The 19444-nt window shown below is 36.2% G+C and overlaps 1 protein-coding gene across 4 annotated transcripts in view; it reads right to left on the minus strand.

Annotated features, from left to right (window-relative positions):
- Window positions 1-19444, minus strand: part of WFS1 (wolframin ER transmembrane glycoprotein) — a 32218-nt gene that overhangs the window by 10468 nt on the left and 2306 nt on the right. For all 4 annotated transcript variants that reach the window (XM_021550663.4, XM_021550662.3, XM_021550664.3 and 1 more), the window contains exon 3: window positions 3073-3155. In XM_021550663.4, the coding sequence (XP_021406338.2) occupies window positions 3073-3155 (83 nt within the window). The remainder of the gene's footprint in view (window positions 1-3072; window positions 3156-19444) is intronic.

Below are 19444 nucleotides of genomic sequence, written 5' to 3' on the forward strand. Positions count from 1 at the left end.
GATTATTTGGTGAATGGAATAAAACTAATCCTGCTTAAGCATCAAGCAAATTCAGTGAAAAAACTTATAAAAATTCTCCTATTCAGGATTACAGAAATTGCCAAGCAGGTGTCTATATTTCAGTTTTAAAGGCAAGAAAAAAACACCACCTTTTTACTTTGTTCTAAAAATTAGAATATATGAAAATGTACTAGTAAATATATTTATGCAATAGTATGAAACACTTCTGCTTATCACAACACAGGCAATAAAAAGTTAAGTGGCAGAAAATTACCAGAACTACTGGATATTTTATCTGCATACCTCAAGAATGTGGGAAATATTTTTGCTTGGCTCACTGCACTCTCTCTCTCTCTGTAATGTTACTGCATTCAGCTACACTCTAGAAGCAATTAATGCAATACCTTAATAGCTTTTTAAATCCACAACATTATCTGCTGAAACAAAAAACCCTGTTTGAAAGGTTCTCTGAAACTTTCATTTGTTACTCCAGCATTTGTTACTGCCACTAAAGGTGACTAAATACTGTTCAAAGATTAATAAATTACGTTACTCTTATGTAGATTAAATGCACTGATATAATCAGAAAGGTCTTTCTTCTTCCAGTAAAGGTTATTTCTCCAGCCATTTAATTGGTTTCATACTCTTGAGTGAGTGCTTCAACAACTTCCACACAGAGATTAATAGGGTAGACATAAAATCCATAGCACATACAGTGAAGCTATCCAAAACCATATAAAAATAAGGAGAAAATTGGACTAAATAATCCAAAAATTGATTACAAAGCCATGCCAGAGCTCAATGGAAGGTGCACATCAAGAAGAGAGTGTATGAGACAAAAAAAGAAAAAGTGTTTCAACTGCAGATGTACCTACAGCTATTTATTTCAGAAAGGAATTGCTTGAACAAGTTACATGGCAAATAAAATCCATCTGACAAGAACAGCTGTTTCTTAAGCAGGTGTATATTTATAGCCATTGAGATTTTGAGCAAAACTTCAACAGTAGCAGCACTTAATCACACAGCTCTGAAATTTCTAAAAGCTCTGGCCGGAAGAATGATGGGAAACAGTGTTAACCTCAAATCTGTCATTTAAACAGTTTGGGATTCTTTCTTTCTCATGAGCTGATGGTGTGAAATAAACCACCAGCTTTGGAAATAGCTTAACACAGACCCTCACACTACTTTTTTAAAGGTTGCTCCCATGTCTGGCTTTGGTAAATGAGGTGGTCATTTCAAGCAAGGTGTCGCCTTTCAGATATCCTCTGGTTAAAGACACAAAACTGCCTTTTCTCCCTTACAGAATTCCAGCTGTGGGTGTTTCATTTATGTAACTGCTATACGGTTATTTCTTGAATAAAAATACATGTACAGTAATACATGTTGACAGCCACTCAGAGTGCATTTATTTCCATAGTCATTGCAGCATTATTTTTGAATAAACACAGAATAATAAAATAACTACAATCCATTGAACCAGCTGATTTCCGGTGTTTGACTTTGTAATTGTTAACAAACAGCACAAAAGTAGCATCTCAGCTTCTCATTTATGCTCCTACAAAAGTGAGAAATAAAAATACATTTTTCTAATTGATTCTAAAGGAATGTATTCAACCATAGAGAAGAAATAAATTTCTTTTTGGGTTTTAAAAAGAGAAAGCTAATTTTCTCTCCACAAATAACAAGAAATGTGACTGCATAAAAAAAGAAATTACTGTATTTTAGGCTCAATTTCAGGCAGTCAATTCATCCTGAGTGCAAACTGAAGCAAAACTGTATGCTGTATCTTTTTATGGTAAGATACATAAAAAGATGTAGCTTTTTATGGTAAGAATCCTATAATTTTGTGGGAGTAGAAAATCTACACAGTTAACGAGATAAAGGAAGAGAGTGAAAGTGAAATTAGTAGTGAAGGAGAAAAACTCCTATCATTTATATACACATATATGCATCACAGATTTAGACTATGTAAGTGTTTCTGAGTATTCTTACTCAACTGGAAATTATATCCTGAAAGAATATTATGGACTTTGCTTTCTTATGTGTGGAGAATAGAGCCAAAACATGGATTTTATAGCAATGATTCCCTCAAGGATAGTGTTTCATCCTCCACAAAGCTACCAGCTGTTTCAAAGTGAGGAATTTGTTACTATCTCAGGTTACAACTCCAAGGTCAGCCTGCCCCTCAAACAAGTTGAGATGGAATTTGGAACAAGCCTAGCACTGCCATATTTTCTTTTACCAGCTTTAAAAGAATTACTTTCCCATCCCCACCTCTGATTTTTATTTACAATAGTAGTGGTGATCCTTAGGGAAAGATCCAAACCACCAATGATCATGTAGGAGGAGACTGCAACCACTCCTATTTGGCATCAAAGCTGAATTTGGAAAAGAATGCTCAAGTAAAACACTAACCAAGTTAAATATAAATTAAAACCCTTCTACACAATTTTAAGCTATTTATACTAGACCACTATATGAGGCAATAGAATGCAGTAAAAAAATGGTACAATTTTTCTAAAACCTAAGAGAAAACCTGAAGTGTTAACAAATGCAGGACAGGGTTGATATTATTAATTCTATTTTATGTGCCATTAAATAAGTAAAATATTTCAATAAACGAGGGGCTTTGTTTCTAAAATGTGTGATTCAACAGAGAAATGGTATATGAGCAAAACATCAACAACCTCTGTCCCTGCTAAAGGACCTCTGGCAGCTTCCTCCAGGCTCCAGCCTAAGAGCCCTGGTATCTTTGTATACAGTGTAGTGCTGAACCAACAGAATTCAACAGTCCCTATCTGCACAGCTCCACACATGCTTCTTTAAAAAAAAGAAAAGCAAAATCAGTTCTGTACCTTTTCCATGCTAAAGAGTTGGACCTGAAGCCACTCACACTCTCAAGGAAGCAGCACTCCTCAATGCCTAGAAACCATATGGCATCACCTTCCTTTGAACAGTTTAGCATCTAAATGGACACAGTTCAACTGAGGAAGAGATAATAGCTCTGCAGCAGGCAGTGCTATTTTTGGAATTAAGAGCAAACAAGACCGGACAAAAACCATATAAAATTACCTCTGTTTGTGCTTTTGGTTCTCCAGCTTTGGCCCTCTCAAGCAGTTCTTCAAAGAGCACTTCAGGTTCTTCCTTCATGCCCTCTATCAATTAGATAAAGAAAACTGTTTACTAGCAATAGTTTAAAGTATTTTTTTAATTGTTGCTGTATGTGGTTGAAGAATTAAATTATTGCAACTAAAAAATCCAACACAAGGGTTTTGCAAGAACAGTGGAAATGAACTTATTACAATATTGACTGTGCATCTCAGTATTGTACTTAAGCATATTTACCCTTGTTATTTGCTACATGCCACAGGATGGAACAGTTTACGGTTTCTCATTTACTTCCACAAAATTTGTTTCTCAATAGAATATTCATTACAATAAATACGAGTACATGTGGAACATGTAATATGGATCAGCTTTTGTACTATTACTAGTCTTTTCTTGATATCACTTCAGTCTTTCACCTGTCAATCTCTTTATTTAGCACTGGAACCTTTTCTAGGATTTTGAAAAATGAATCAGCCTTTAAAACAGTGTATTTGAGAGTTCACTCCCTCAGTCTCTAGAGAATACAGAAACTAAAAACAATTACACCTGCTAAACCTTGGGTTCCTTTTATTTTGCTCCACACTCTACCTTGTTATTTTCTTTCTTCCCCATCTACTGAACACATACAGATTTAAACAACTGGTTTTCTTCAAAAGCATCATACTGCTCCAGCAGTTAATCATAAAGAAAAACTCAAGAGCTTTATCTGATATCCAGTGTTTGCAAACAACATCATGCTGCGTGCTACTTGATGAATAAAGAATTAGTTAATAGCAAAGCTGATGAAGGCCAGGACTGCTACTCTTTTATAAGATGACTTCTCATAATTTAGTTTGGAATAAATTTGGAGAGAAAAATCAATACAACTTGTATGTTTTAAGTTGGGTAAGAATGGACACATGACCACTGAATCAGTTACAGCTTTACTAACCAACCAATCTAAAATTATAGTTAGAAAGGCAGACCCAAATTCTACACTAAGCACCAAAACCTGACCCCCATTGACCACACTATCCCACACAAACACTCTGTGACACTTTCTAGCTACATCCTGAGGGCAGGGGCAGCATGAGAAGTGTGCTTGGAAGCAGTTTGCAGATGAAGGAACCTGACCCCCAGGCACCCACGTCCACTCCAAGTTACAGTCCCTGCCTGGCTGGGGAGCAGCAATGGGAGCAGCAGCTCAGCAGCCCTGCCAGCTGAGGGCCAGCCACCATCAGCTCCTCCTCACAGGATGGCAGGAAGGAAGAAATCAACCCCATTCCACATGATCTCCTGAAGAACAGGGTCACCTGCATTCTTTAACATCCTTGGTACAGGTACCATTTTTAAAGAAGAACAGGCCACAAGTCAACACTTTCATTAAAATGGATGTATTTAACAAGAGCAGATCATAAAGTAAGATTTCTTTACCATGCCACAGTTTTGTCTGCCAAGTTCTACTTGGAAAAGTTCTAATGCCAGATTATAACATGTTGTATGGCTAAACAAGGCACATAATGAAAAATAATTTTCATTTAGTACTTGGTCTTTTCAAAAAGCTGTAAAAATATTATTTTAGAATGGGCAAACAGCATCCCAGCAAAATTATGCCCTGATATATAACCAATATAATTTGAACTCTAGACAAGACAGAAGCCTGTTTTCCAGATGGCACCATTATCACCAGCAAACATTATTCAAGGGCTCTCTGCTAACAATAAACAGGAAGTTATGGGAAAGAGCATATTGTTTGAAAGAAGCAAAATATTCATCTACCTACCCCACTCAAATGAAACAAGCTGGTCAAGGCAGTACTTTTCTTTTTCCTCCTGTGCTTTCAAATTCCTTAAATACTTTTGCATCAGAATTTCTGTATTAGCTGAATTAGGAATGCTTTTTGTTTTTTCTGTTCAGGGTTTTCTACATCTTGAGAACACCACAGACATTTCAGTGATACTCTGGATAATAATGGAGGCACCATTCATAAATCAGAGTTACATAATTAAGTGAAATTTACACACATAAGAAAAACAAACTACAGATAGCAGTTTGCTAAACTGATAAAAGCTCTAATAAGAAAGGCAGTTCTCTGGCAGTTCATACGGCCATATAGGCTCCACTTGCACACACAAGAACATGGCACAGCTCTGACTCCTTTTAGCTCTTTTTGCTCAGAAGAATGTGTTAGATAAGAAAATGTACTTCAAAAGAAAGCTGAAGAAACAAAAATGGGAATGTTTTACAACACCAGGCTATAACTACTTTATTGCAATTACATTGCAGATTAATATATACATAATAGCATTTGCAAAGATGGGAAAAAAAAAGAAAAATTAAAAATGTGCAGCCTTATGGTGAACTATCTCCTTCAATGAGAAAAAAAAATTGGTGTTACTGCCATAAACTTGCTGAACTTGTTTGTTCTAACAGAGCTGACTGCCAGGGGAAAGGAACACTTTCTGCGGTTATTTTCAACCTACTGCCTAATCTCTCCCACCCATTTATCAATTCTACGTACTTGCACATGTGACCTATGAACATAAATAACAGATAGTTAATTAAAAATATGCCTGTGGGTTGATTCCGTAGTTGTAGGGTAAAGGTGGAGGAACAGGTTGTGGAGATCAAATTTAGAATATCTTAGTATATACAGTTCTTGTAACCAGCAATATTCTTTCTCTGCTTAAAAGATAACCAAGAGGTTAAATAAACAGGTCAAGCAAGAATGACTCTAGTTTCATGGCTGCCATCACCAATCTACTTTTCCATAATGTATATAGGTCTGTCTCTGAAGGTAAAAGGTCCAAAACAGTCAAGGTGTGTCAAGGATGGCCAACACAGTCTTTCAAAGTCAGCTCAACACTTAACAACTGCACAGGAGTATATGCACCCCCAGTAACAATACCATAAGAAGTGATTACTGTAACTTATCACCCTTGTTCTTAAGCGAGTTTTTAGTCAGAAAATGCCTTATGTATTCCTCCCACATAAGAGTATTGGAATGGAAATGCTATCAGTGGAAGCTTTTATTTTCCAGCTTTGCTAAGAATTCATGCCTTTTTAATGTCAAATTTTACTTCGTCTTTAATGTAAAAATTTCCACAAGACAGGAACACTCATCTTGCAATACTTCATATATATTTTATGACAATTAAAATAGACTTCACCAGCTGTTTTGTGTCAAGTGTGTTAATATAAGCCAATGAAATCTATCAGTCATTCAAGGCTCACAAGCACTGGAGTCATTCAAACGAAAGGAGGCAAGAGAAAGCACAAAAGTTTAAGACAGCACATAGCATTCATAAAAGAAATTAAAAGCAGGGGTGTAGAAGGGTGGTTAGTACTTAATATTTGCTGTATTTCCATCCAACTCTGCCACCAAGAACTCAAGGTTGTAAAGCTTAGCTCATCACCAGGCTGCTCTATAAAGCAGTTCCCAATATAGTTAATTCTACTTTTCCAGAGATACCTGATTCAACACAAATTAGTTACTGGATATTGTAACAATAGCATTATTGATAAAATTTTAGTGGGTTTGGATTTTTTCTTTTATGTAATAAAGTCTTAGGTTTAAGATACAAAATGACACTGCACACTTTTTCTCAGTTTCATTTAAAAAAATGAAAAAAATTGTTTGTGATCTGCGAAGTATGATACAGATGAATTTCTGACTTTGCTGCATTTATGTAATCATACTACAGAAGAATACCTACTTACTTTTTGAAGACTTACACATTATTTGGCACATTGGCCACATAAAATTCATTATGTTCATTATATTCAAGACTCCAGCTTTGTTGCTGTAAGCTCAAATGGGAATTTAGCATACATTCTGCCATAGGCAGGCATTTTTACTATTTCTGCTAAGTTTTGATCAGAAATAGGAAATGTTTAAAAGGAAAACATTTCAGTTTCTTTAATAATTTGCTGGGATGCAATTATTGTCCTTACCTCTGAAATTTAGCCATTAAATTGACAAAAAGGCAGTCAATTCACAGTAGGGGATTAGTCCAAGTGAGATTGCAAGACACCAATGCTTAAAATTTTAAATCACAAAAGGAAGATGCCATCACAGGTTAAAGATTAAATAGTAAATCTGAACCTCATCTTTGGACTATATTGAAGACTAAAACCCAACAAACTCTTCAACATTCATATAAAGTTTTGAAGAATGGACTTACACAATCTAGATAAGAAGTATGTTCAATGCAAAAGACCTTAAAGACAAATACCCTTAACATACACAGCTAAATCACATCATGTGAGCATCACTGCAGTCGGCTGATGTTGCGAAGTGTCTGATTGCATATTTAGCAAAAAAGTTTGACACACATTTTAGACAAACACTGCTTCAAACACTTCAGCATTTTAAGTGACATTGTGTATGACACTTCCATTCTTGAATTCTGAAATCTTTAAAGGCACGTAAAGGAAGGTTTTTAGTTGTATATATAGGCACACAAAGTGGATCATACACAGACACCCATCACATAGAACACCCTCAATTTTCTCAGCGCTCCTCTAACCACTAGCAATCACTGCCTTCCTTCAAAAACATCTACTAAAGTTATTTTAGGCAGAAAGAATCAACAGAGTGCATACTGATTAATAAAAGTGTTTGTTGATTTACTTTCCTACCAACACAAACACATTAAAGCTCTCAGCAGTGGATTTACTCAGCTCAAGGGACTTTTAGTCCCTTGCCTGCTAATATCACCCTTGGCCAGGTGCACACAGCTTTCTTCTTAGGTCACAGCTACAGCACCCAAATTCCAGATTAAGCAAGAGGTCAAAGACCATGAACAGGGAATAACAAAGAAAAAAATAGTATTTTAAAGGATCACAATTTCTTACGCCTTTTGAGTTTGAGATTTTATTTGTTCACACAGTTTTTGGAGACTATCCCCATGACAGTCATGCTATCATGCACAACAAATAATTTTCTAACAAACACAAGCTGAGGCTTCTAAGTGCTTTGAATGAAAAGGTGAAAACCTAGTGAGAACAGGATAAAAGGAAAACTGAAAGCACATTCTCAGAGAGGAAGCAACAATGAAGCATTCATACAAAATATGTAAGTTTAAAAGAAATTACAGGTTTCACAACTGAATATTAAAGCTCATGGAAACTCTACTGAACAAAAGATTAATGCATTAAGCAACACCCACACAAAGAGTATGAAAGAAACCTGTATGCCACACACAATTTATATGATCATGACTTCATGCATTCATTTGGGCTCGGAAAAAGAAGTGACAGGAATGTGCAGTAAGAGGAGGATAAAACCCATGTGCTGGGAAGAATAAAGGATCCGAGATGACAAGATACAAAACAAGATTTCTAGATTGGCCCTCCCATTTTATAGTACAGGAAGTATTCCTGAAGTGACTAAAACCAGTCAGAACAGCTAAGCATATGCACACCAAAATAATATGTTCAGTCCTACCGAGTGGGAACACACCTCCAAGTTCACTGAGCACACACCTAGAAAAATACTCAACCATTTCACTATTCCATGAGAAGATCTGACAGTTGACACATGTGAAAATTGTTATCAAGGTGGCCCAGCAAAGTGAGCCAAGCAAAGGTAAGTAGGCAGTCTTATAAACGATCTTGCCAATTTTACGTTTAGGTATAGAATTTTAAATGTAGGTTCCTTAACCTTTTGTTTGAATAAATGTGACTAAGACAAAACACAGCACAGCAAAAAGGCCAGAAAGCAACAACAACCTCAACTACATCTCAGCAAATTATACATTCAAAAACAGGATATGATTTTAAATACATTTAATAAATAACTTTATGCATTAAGGAGTTCCTCCAACTAAGGAGAATTTAAAAAAAATTTATGAAGCTATTGTTTTCCCTAATTAAGAAAATAAAATATACAGAGTTGGACTGGTGGATCCAGCTCATATTTACATCTCTAAAGATAGGGAGCAAGGCTTCTCACATAACTCTTCTAAACAAATTAGAATGCAGGTTACATGGAAAAGTGAAAGATTAAGAAACAGAATATGAAGATTAGAAAAACACGGCTTTCATTCTCCCAGGGGAAAGATTATAAATTTAGATACACAGGGATATAAAATAAGGCCTAAATCACTCAATACATTTATATGAGTGAAAGAAAAAAGGGCTAATGCCAAGATGCCAAAATCCGTTGATGATTCTGTTATTCAGGAAAGAAAAACCAACAAAAAACTCAAGCAAAACCAGCAGAAGGATTTAATGATAATTACATGACAAAAGGCTAAATGAAATGCAGCAAACCATAAAAGCACTTTATCACTGCACACACAGTGGTAAGTTCTGAAGTATTATCACTTAGCGTAACACCTTACAGTTGTAACATTGTTTTATGAAATAGTGCTAATAAGACACTATTATCAGAGCTTTATAACCTGAGGAAGAAAGTGAGGAGAATGAAATTGAGAAGGTAAATAGAGAGACTATTTAGTATCTTTCCAAACACAAGAACTCAAGGGCATGATCAGATTAAAAGTATTCGGTCAATACCAAATATTTCTATGAGTTTAAAAAAGCTTTTCAAAAATGTTTAGGCGGCAAATAGCTAAAGAATATTCTGAATAAAATAAAGCAAGGACAGCAGTAGCACTGCATTTAGAAAAAGCCCCCTGGTTCTAACAGATGTCCTGTAAGTAACAGTGTAAATGAGTCTCAGGAGAAAGGTAACAAGACCCTTGAACCTGACAAAACCTGTTACCAATCTCTAGTATTAGCACTGAGTACTGACAGCAACTTCCATGAGCCTTCCTAAACTGGAACACACCCAATGCTAGTTCAGGTCTAAGAAAAAGCTGGATGGCATCCAGAGGAAGAAAAACTGCACTTCATGTTTTCATTAGCTTTATCCCAAAAGTTCACTACTTCAGCACGTTTTCTACTTATAAGAAGTCACAGGATGTCAGGCATCTCCCTCAGTGTCACGTTATTAACTGACAGAGTAATTGAGACATTTGATGGAGTAGTATGGAACAAGATTTCATCCCCCAGGTATTTCTACCAGCTAAATTACTGGGGTAGGAGCAGGGAGTGAAGAATGTCTTCTTTGACATTACATCTTCTCCCACATATGAACAAATTCTCTATATACCATAAAGAGCACTGATGTCTGAACTGAACTTTGTCACATTGCACAGCACTATGCTTGGAGCGTCAGGCATACATCGCTTTACTGCTTTAGCAAGAAGGCTTTAGTGTAATTGAATCTGAAAGGGAGTACTGTCTCAATTACAAGGAAAATTACTTGCTTCTACTGTGAGTGGATACTAGTATGAATAAACTATGTTCACTGCTAAACTCCACTCCTCCCACCATGCTCCACAAGGTAAGATGAACAAATGAATGTGTAGGTGGAGACTGACATGGCACAGAAAAGACAGATATAGAATTATTTGTGGTTGAAAAAGCCTCTTCTATGACTTCTATTATCACAGACTTGAAACTGGATTTTTACTTAACCTTTTTTTTTGTCTAGGAATTTCCATAAAAATATGCCTCTGAAGTGCAATATGCAAAGCGTATCCCATTCTTAGTATTAATAAAAATGCTTAAGTAGTACTTCCAGATAGGTTCCAACCGTTCCACAATTAAGTTCAGAATCACAAAAGCAGACTTAGCCACACGTTTCATTAGAGAAAAAATTAAAATGCAGCTATATAACCCAGCATTGGATTAGGCTGAAAAAGTAATTGCCAGTAAAAGGCCAAAAACATGCTATGAATGTTATGCCAAAATAATTTAGTGTGGTGCACCAAAGGACCTATATCACCTTAACTATTATAATAAATATTTACAAAGACAATCAGCTTGCTGGAAGCCAGTCAGTTTTTAATACTAATTTTTCATCTTCAGTTTGCATTCAACAGCACTGAAGTGTGTTCTGTTCCCTAGATTTCAATGCCTTTGGTAGAAATAACCCAAAATTAAATAAAAGAAAAAGCATAATTTGGTTTCTTACAAACCAAGCATCCAGCTGCTGAAGACAACCCACCTGCAAAACCTGTTTGCAGACTACTTTGAGGCACTGGCATCTTTCAGTTCCGCATGACTGAATAGCATTCTCAGACAACTGCTGAAAGGTAAAATCCTTCTCCTATAGCTCAGTGTTCATCAGTCTTTTTCTCTATTCATCCAGTATTTACCTTTGCTATAGTACAGGCAGAAAATGTTATAGCTTCTTATGAAGTCAGTAGATGTCTTACTGCACTATTCAAAAGTATGACAGGATTGTACTGTAATCATCTGGTTTTACTGTGGTACTTAAAAAAACCAGAAGACAAAAAACAACAACAAAACTCAAATCCCAAAGCATACTGAACCATCAGAAAAACACCCTGTTGCAAACATGAAGCACTTAATTCATGTTAGAAAAGTGAATGAACTTGCTTTAACCATTTTCACAAATTAAATATATGAGCTATAGTGCGGATTTTGTGGTGGATTTTCAGTAATAGCTCATTTGCTAGTATGAAGGAAACTTTATAAAATGGGATAGGGAGCAGGCAACAAGAATGCATGCACATACAAAGTAAATAATTAAAGCCTATTTGTCAAGCAATAAATAATCAAGAAAAAGTAGTAAAATGAAAGCTTATGGGGTGCCTGTCCATGGATATCAATTAAAACACGTAGAGCAACACATTTTTTACGGAATCTGCCTACAAGTTACTTCTTTTGGAGTCATGTCCTATATAATACATCCAGTTCCTTTTGGAAGTGCATGGTGGTAATTCTGATAGTGTTACACTGGATTTTATGCAGGCAAAGTCCCTTCGGTAAGCACAAATCTAGTAAGTTAATAAAAAAATCAAACAAATTCAACAATTTCAAGGAACAAGCACAGCTTTTTATTTCAGATTTTATTTTCAGTATGAAACAAGCTTTCTAGAATCTCAGACACCCTTAGGAGTAAAGGCATACACAATTAATGCAAAATAAAAATAATTTATTTTGTTAGCAGATACTGTGTAAGCTCATCTCCTATGTGAAAGATGTCAGATCTCTTCCATTCATCCACAGGTAGAATACATACTTGTAGAAAAAGTTGATCTGTACATTTTATAAGAGTAAATGCAGGTTCTAACAGCTTTTTTTTTTGTGTCACTGGATTGTATTGTTGAACTTTCAGTGTTCAGGAGAGCCAGCCCGAGTCTCCAGAGAAATCCTCCTACTCACTTTCCACAAGTTCCAAAAGCTCAGTGGTATTGTGTGCAGTAACTATGTAGGAATAAAGTTTCTGGAAAGACTGACATTCCACTTAAGAGCTGGCATCAAGCATCATGTCATAAACATGATTTGTACATATCAAATATAATGACAGAGGAACTGACTGTAGGAGAAGAAGAAATACTTTGCTCAACAAACATAATCAATTTGAAAAATAGTTTTATTAACTTCAAATGCTTAGCTGCTCATCCATGAGTGTTTACTCCTTTCATCCATTTAGAAACCTCCTGAATTCTTAACTGATAATGGCTTGGTACAATTAAGAGAATATTGCATGTTTTTCTTTCATGCCTTTAACCTCCATGGTCAGATCTTAAGACAGTCCTACTCGTCCCAAGAACAATTCCAGGTTCTTATACTACCATACTTTGGCAGGCATTCTACTTTAAAAGGTGAAAACAGAGATGGGAGAGAAGGGAATAACATTTGTTTACAGAGCTGTTCAAGTCTAGGACTCAACTCTACTTTCTCTGGGAGAAGCAAAGCATTTATATATATGGTAATAGTCTTAGTTACACCACAATTGCAAGTCATCAAATAGCATTAAATTGAACTGGGAACAACTTCTGCACCCCCACAAAATGAACGTAAATTGTCAGGAAAGCAATAAAAAAAAAGCATGTAGGTGGAAGACTAAGAGTGATATTATAGACTATAAATTTTAAAAATGGAGGAAAAAACATTCTTCAAATCTTTTTTCTAGCATAGCTATTATTGTACAAAGATCTTTTAAAGTCATTAAAACAATTTTATATGTAACTAATGAGCCAGTCCTGCTCATTTTTTTATTCAGGCATCTCTGATTGAATCCTTTATGGACGAGCTGGGATAAATCTAATATAAATCTGCAGTTCCAAAACTGCAAAGGTAAAAATAAATCATCATTTTTGTCATTTCTTAGTTGATAATCATCAATATTAACCATTTCCACCAAAAAGAAGAAAGGAGAAAGCAATGAAAAACAATGTGAGAAGATGAGACCATAGAGCTCACCAAATACACGTTTTTGTGGATGCAGACCAAAAGTTATCCTAACAAGCTGCACAATGCACATGGAAATTCAGCAATTCTGCAGTTTGAGCACACTGACACTCCAGCAGTCCATTCGCTGTCAAAACAGAGGACCTTCACAAAAGGAACATTCCAACTTTTTAGCAAATCCACAAATCCAGTGGCTTAAGGATTTCTAATAGTTAACATTTCAAAGAATTAGCTTTACTTGCCAGTTTACTGTTCCCAGTCTCATCTTCTAACTTTTACAATAAAGTGGGGCTGCTGCTGCTGTGAGGGGCTCTCCAGAAACACAAAGCTCCAAGTCTCTCCTTGACTACTGTTCTGTAACAGGAATTTGTTTGCACAGTGGAACCCACATACTGGATCTCTTCTGAAGGAAACTGAATTGGAAGACTCCAACCACTAGTTTAAATTCTTAAATTTGCACAAAAGGAATGTCAAGTCCTGCAACCAAAGAATTTATAGGGCTACTCCCATTTAATTACATAATTCACTAATGAGTACAGGTCTACCCTTTTTACCCTCCTTTCTTCCACTCCTTGGGACTATGCTATAAATTTTGTTATCATAAATAGATTAGGAAATTGATCCACCTGGAAAAAATGGATGAAGACTGAGGTAGGGCACCTTCCATAATCTGGTTCATCATGTGAATGTAAAAAATTGATAGCAATAATAGTATCTTTGCTATAAGCCAAAAAACCCATTTATGTATTTCAAATGGTGGAAGAGGGAAAGATGGGAGAATGTTTCCTCGAATCAATGGGTGTTCAATCCTCCTCCCATATAGGGTAAAAATATCAGCATGTTACTGACAGTAGCAGCAGACATGAAAAAGTCCATTTCCATTGTTCTGCACCAACAATGATGTCCCAAAATTTTATCAGAAAATACAGTCTTTTGTTTGGATAGCCCTTTGTCTCCCACAGCAATGCCTGGAAAAATGAGCTTTCTAGGTGCCTGAGTATTTAGAGGTAAAGTTTGAAGGGGCATTAATAAACTGACAGATAAATTGTTAAGTAATTAATACTTCAAGGCATAATTCTCCCCTTCAAATAATCAAAGATTTTTCTGAGATTTCTTCAAACTTTGCACAAACATTTCAGTTTGCCTCAAGAGTTATTCTGTAATAACTAACTGCCAAAAAGTAAAGACACAGAAATGCTAAAACAGAGCTCTGAAGCAAAGGTTCTTCATAACATTAAGTGGAAGGGGGTAACACTTGGAAAATATTTGTAAATTAGAAAGATTCCCTATTTGATAGCTATCATTTGGCAATACCTTGGAGACAGACTGTTATAAATTGTTGCAATGCATTGTAAACTGTTTAAAAGATATTTTTTTTTTTTACTATTTACAAATTTGAAGTCAGTCAATAAAATAGTTCTCTTCCTAGAAGTACAAAAAACATTCATAACCTAAGTATAGAACTCTGTATATTTACAAACAAAATGTAATAAATTGATTCCTGTCTGCAAAGCTCTCTGTACAAACACTTTCCCATGTGTTCTCAATTCCAGAACAAGAGATTACAGCAAAAACATGGACAAAAACCCCCAACTAGTTCCTTCAAGCACTGCAACTTAAGCTTTGCAATTTCTCTTTTCCAGCCTTTCTGGATAGTAAATGTGCATGAATGATGTAATAAACCAGTAATTATCTGTTTCATGCACATATGAATAATTACTATCTTCTCCCCAGCTTCTCTAGTACCCTAGCATGACCTCTTTTACCTGCTGACTGGCAGTCAATTTTTACTACAGACACTTTACATGCTTGAACGTACTTGAGCATTACAAGAAATGGAAACTCCTCCAGATAACCTCCAGCACAACAAATGCTCACCTGGAGTGAGAGTCATCCAGTTCAAGTTATCACTGTGGCAGAATTGAAGCAGTTTTTTGAATCCAGATGTGAGTCAAGTATCTGATCACGACTGTATTGTGAAAAGTGTCTCTCAATTCTGCTTTCCTTTCATCTGAATCAAAACATCTCCTGGGACATACAGATCTACTTTCTAACTTAGCAATACAGGGCACTTACCTCAACTGCAGATCAGGCATCTTTCAAAAAACATTAATAAGGAGCAGTACTACAGATACTCACATGCCAACTAAGTCACCACGTTGAAAGTGCTTTTTTTCCAAGCTCTGTGCAGTGTGTAAGTAGAGGAAATTGTTTCTCTAGAAAGAATGATATCTGTAAGACTACTTGGAGAATTTGGTGTTGGGAGCTCCAGAGCTCTCATCCAAGCCCTGTCTTTTCACATTGCTTTAAGACTGTATCTTAAGTAGGGAGATTCTACAGAGTGAATGAAACACAGAAACCAGAAAGGGGTATGTAGCACCTGGACCAGAAATTGAGGGGCCTGTGCACCTGAGAGGCATGAAAGTGTTTTATGAGATTAGAGTCTTAGTCTGTTTCAAAAGACTTCACTAGCAAGCAGATACTGGTCTTCCCTGCTGTGCACAAACTCTCCTGTAATTTGCTTACATGAATACTGATGACTCCATGGCTTTAAAATTTCAGGAACCCTAATTAGTAGTGTATATGCTTTGCTCACTAATAAACTCCCTGTCCATGAACATCCTTGAAAGAGTAACCTTTTTTTTTTATTTTTCATTTATTTTTAATCATGACAGCTGACATATTGACATTCACTCCATTCCTACATACACAAGGAATGGAAAACCAAAACCATACATAAGCAGAATGCAAGAGTTTTGGGTAGAAATAGGAATGCCCTCATTTTTTTTTAACATAACAAAACCTGTATCTATAAATTATCCTAATGATTGATTATTTTTTTCATTAAATCCAGATTGAATTTGCTCAATAAATTCTCAAAGCACTGTTACCTACCACTGTGAAAGAAGTTATTCAAGAAATAACATAAACATTACCTACACGACTACCTAACATTATCTAATGATACATTAGGAGAATAGAGACTAAAAATTTCCTAAGGAAAAAAATGGTAGTTTGATCCAAAGGAAGTACCTGTGCTGCTGAGGATATTGTGTGTGTTTAAGTGTTTTACTGAGTCAGAGCCAAGGCATTCATTAATTTGCTGGATTACACTACAAGATAAGGATCATGCTGCAGGAATAGATGATGTGATGTGTGCTTCCAGGAAACAAATGACTTAACATTCACTTTGATGCCTTAAACACAGTGTATAGTAACAAAAACTGGAAAAGAAAGCATACATCAGAAATACAGATATGGTGTCAGGAATATTACAAGAATTACTAAAATTTGAGGTTAGAAAGGACCACTGGGGGGTCATCTGTTCCAACCCTTCTGCTCACACAGGTGCACCTAAGTTGGCTGCCCAGGGCCATGTCCATTTGGCTTTTGAGTATCTCAAAGGATTCAGACTCCACCACCTCTCTGGATATCCTGTGCCATTGCTCAGTCACCCTCACAGGAGAAACAAAAGAAGTGTTTACTGATGGTCAAAGGGAACCTCCTGTTTGTGCCAGCTGCCTCTGGTTCTTGTGTTGGGGACTACTGGAAGGATCATGGCTCCATCCCTTTTGCACCCGACCTTCAGATATTTATGCGCATTGACAGATCCACCCTGAGACTTCTCTCCCCCAGGCTGAGTAGCTCCAGCTCTCAGCTGTCTCCACAGGAGGGATGCTGCAGCTCATTCATCATCTCTGTGGCCCTTTGCTGAACTCTCTCCAAATCTCTCTTGTACTGAGTAGTCCAGAACTGGGTGAAGCACTCTGGTGCTAACTGGAGGGGAAGGATCTCCTTCCACCTGCTGGGCAATGTTTCAACTATTGCAGCCCAGTATACCAGTGACCTTCTGTGGAGGAAGGACACATGGGCATATGGTAGACAGTCCTGAGCTGAAACTGCCTTTCCAAATAATTGAGATATACACAGTACATTTCCCCTTCTCAAACACAAATGATAGCCAATTATATTAAAAAATTATACAAACAAATTTGTTACAGGAATTTAGATTTGAGCAAGGTATTTAAGTCATCATTAAAGAGGAGTTTTCTACATATTTAGTAAGATTTGAGACAGCTTTCTGTATATTATTGTACTGGCCTTTTCTGCCCTCTTCTCCATTGCTCTGAGTTAGTCACGATCATAGACACTATTGAAAATTACCCAACTTCTTAATCTTCCAAGAAAGAAGTCAGAGCAGCCTTTCTCAGAACATCTGGTCTGGAGTATACTTGCTTTCATACAACCAAACCACAACATGCCCTGGCTGAGAGTCCAAATCCTTCACTTTTCCTAGACCTGTGAGAAACTCAAATGTTATTTATCAGTAAGGGCTCTAGTGATTCCAATGAACACCTTCTCTGTCAGTTCAAATATTTTGAGAATTTCTGAAGTGCCAATTTTCTGTTTGATATATCAGGGTTTTTTTTAATTTGCTTTCATATGTACATCTTTGAATTTGTGTTTTTATTTGCAGTTCTTTCTAAAGTCCTAATAAAATGTCTATTTTTAAGTTCTGATGACCAGAATGTCCTTTCTTTTAATAAAGTTTTCAGCTCTAGAAACTGTTAGCACTATGACAAATGGCATAACTCTAAAACCACAAGCCATGCAAGAAAATACTGTATTATGCATTATTGAACACATTTTCTATCTAAATTCACTAAAATCTTGGCTGTTAGAGAGTCCAGCAAGACACTATGGCAATGCTAGCTCATTATGCTGCATTGAATACTTGAGTATATTAGGAAGGTCATGGGAAGGACAATGACAGTGGCACCAGGCACCCATAATGCTTTAATGGGAAGAGACTTAAAGCAATCAGGAGTGAGTCACAACTGAAAATGAGGAATACACCAATGCTCAAACGCCCTCTTTAATAAGCAGCATCTCTAATACAGAGCTGCACAGGTAGAGATCATTAGCAAATACACAGGACTGTAAAGAGAATTAAGATAAAAATCAGTGTGATTTTAGAAGTCCAGCATTTGTGTAGGGTAAGAAAATTTCCGAATTAGCTAGAAAAGAATAGCTGACAGAACCTATGTGCAAAACACCACTAGATAGATTGTGTTGATTTCCAGAAACTTGCATTAATGTGAGCACCAACAACAGAAACCTATGTATTGCTTTTCCAAATCATAGTATAATTAAGGCCAAGATAACTTCATACCATATTCCCATGATAGTTACTATTCTTTCCTTGCTGAAGCATACTAAGAAACTGGAAAATGAAGAAAGAAAACATATCTTTTAGCACTGACTCTAAATTAGCAACTATGTAGGTAATGTTAGAAGTGTCTAATCTCCATAACCTCTCAATTCTTTTACAAGTGGGCTAGATGACAAAATTGGTACTGAACACTGAGGCATGATAGAAATTTCGGTATCCAAAAAAATTCTCCTTCATTTGGAACAGGGAACCCAGACGGTTCCAACACTCAATTATGAATTAGATACAAACAACAGATTTGCTGACACAGCCATAATATTGGCCTGAACTACATACAGAGCTCAGTTGCATCTGTAACAGTCACACATTTAGTAATATTAAACTCCTGGATAGCCTTACTATCTTTAATAGAGAGACTGATATTTGTGAATATATGGGCATGTACATAAGCAGTTTCATGATCAAAAGTCCAATTTTAAAGAAAGTTAAAGAGCAAGAGATGAGCTAGACCTTGAGCACAAGACCATCTTGCACAAGTGTTAGATTAGAAACTGAATTAAAACTGGAACTCAGCAGGTGAATACAAGAGCCAAGTGGTTTTTGTTCTACATTTTGCACAAGACCTTACTCTCATCCTATTAGTTTTCACAATCTTTGAAACTCAATGGTTTCACAGCAAGTGGGGGGGAAAAGAACCCCATCATTCTGCCTTTCAGAGTGTATCATGACTGTAAATCCATATTCTTATCTTACTGCTAATATTAACTTCAATTTTCGCTTCATGTACCAGTTTATTATTCCATCAGCCTACATTAGAGTAGTATCTTATGCATCCACATTAGAATTCATATTAAAGCTCTAGTTATAGCATGTGCTCTAGCTAAATAAAGAAATTAAACTGAAACAATATTATGCTAAATTTAATTAAATCTCCCTGCCAATTTTTCA

Source organism: Lonchura striata, chromosome 4, assembly GCF_050655825.1.
Source record: "Lonchura striata isolate lonStrDom1 chromosome 4, ASM5065582v1, whole genome shotgun sequence".
In the NCBI taxonomy this organism is placed as follows: domain Eukaryota; kingdom Metazoa; phylum Chordata; class Aves; order Passeriformes; family Estrildidae; genus Lonchura; species Lonchura striata.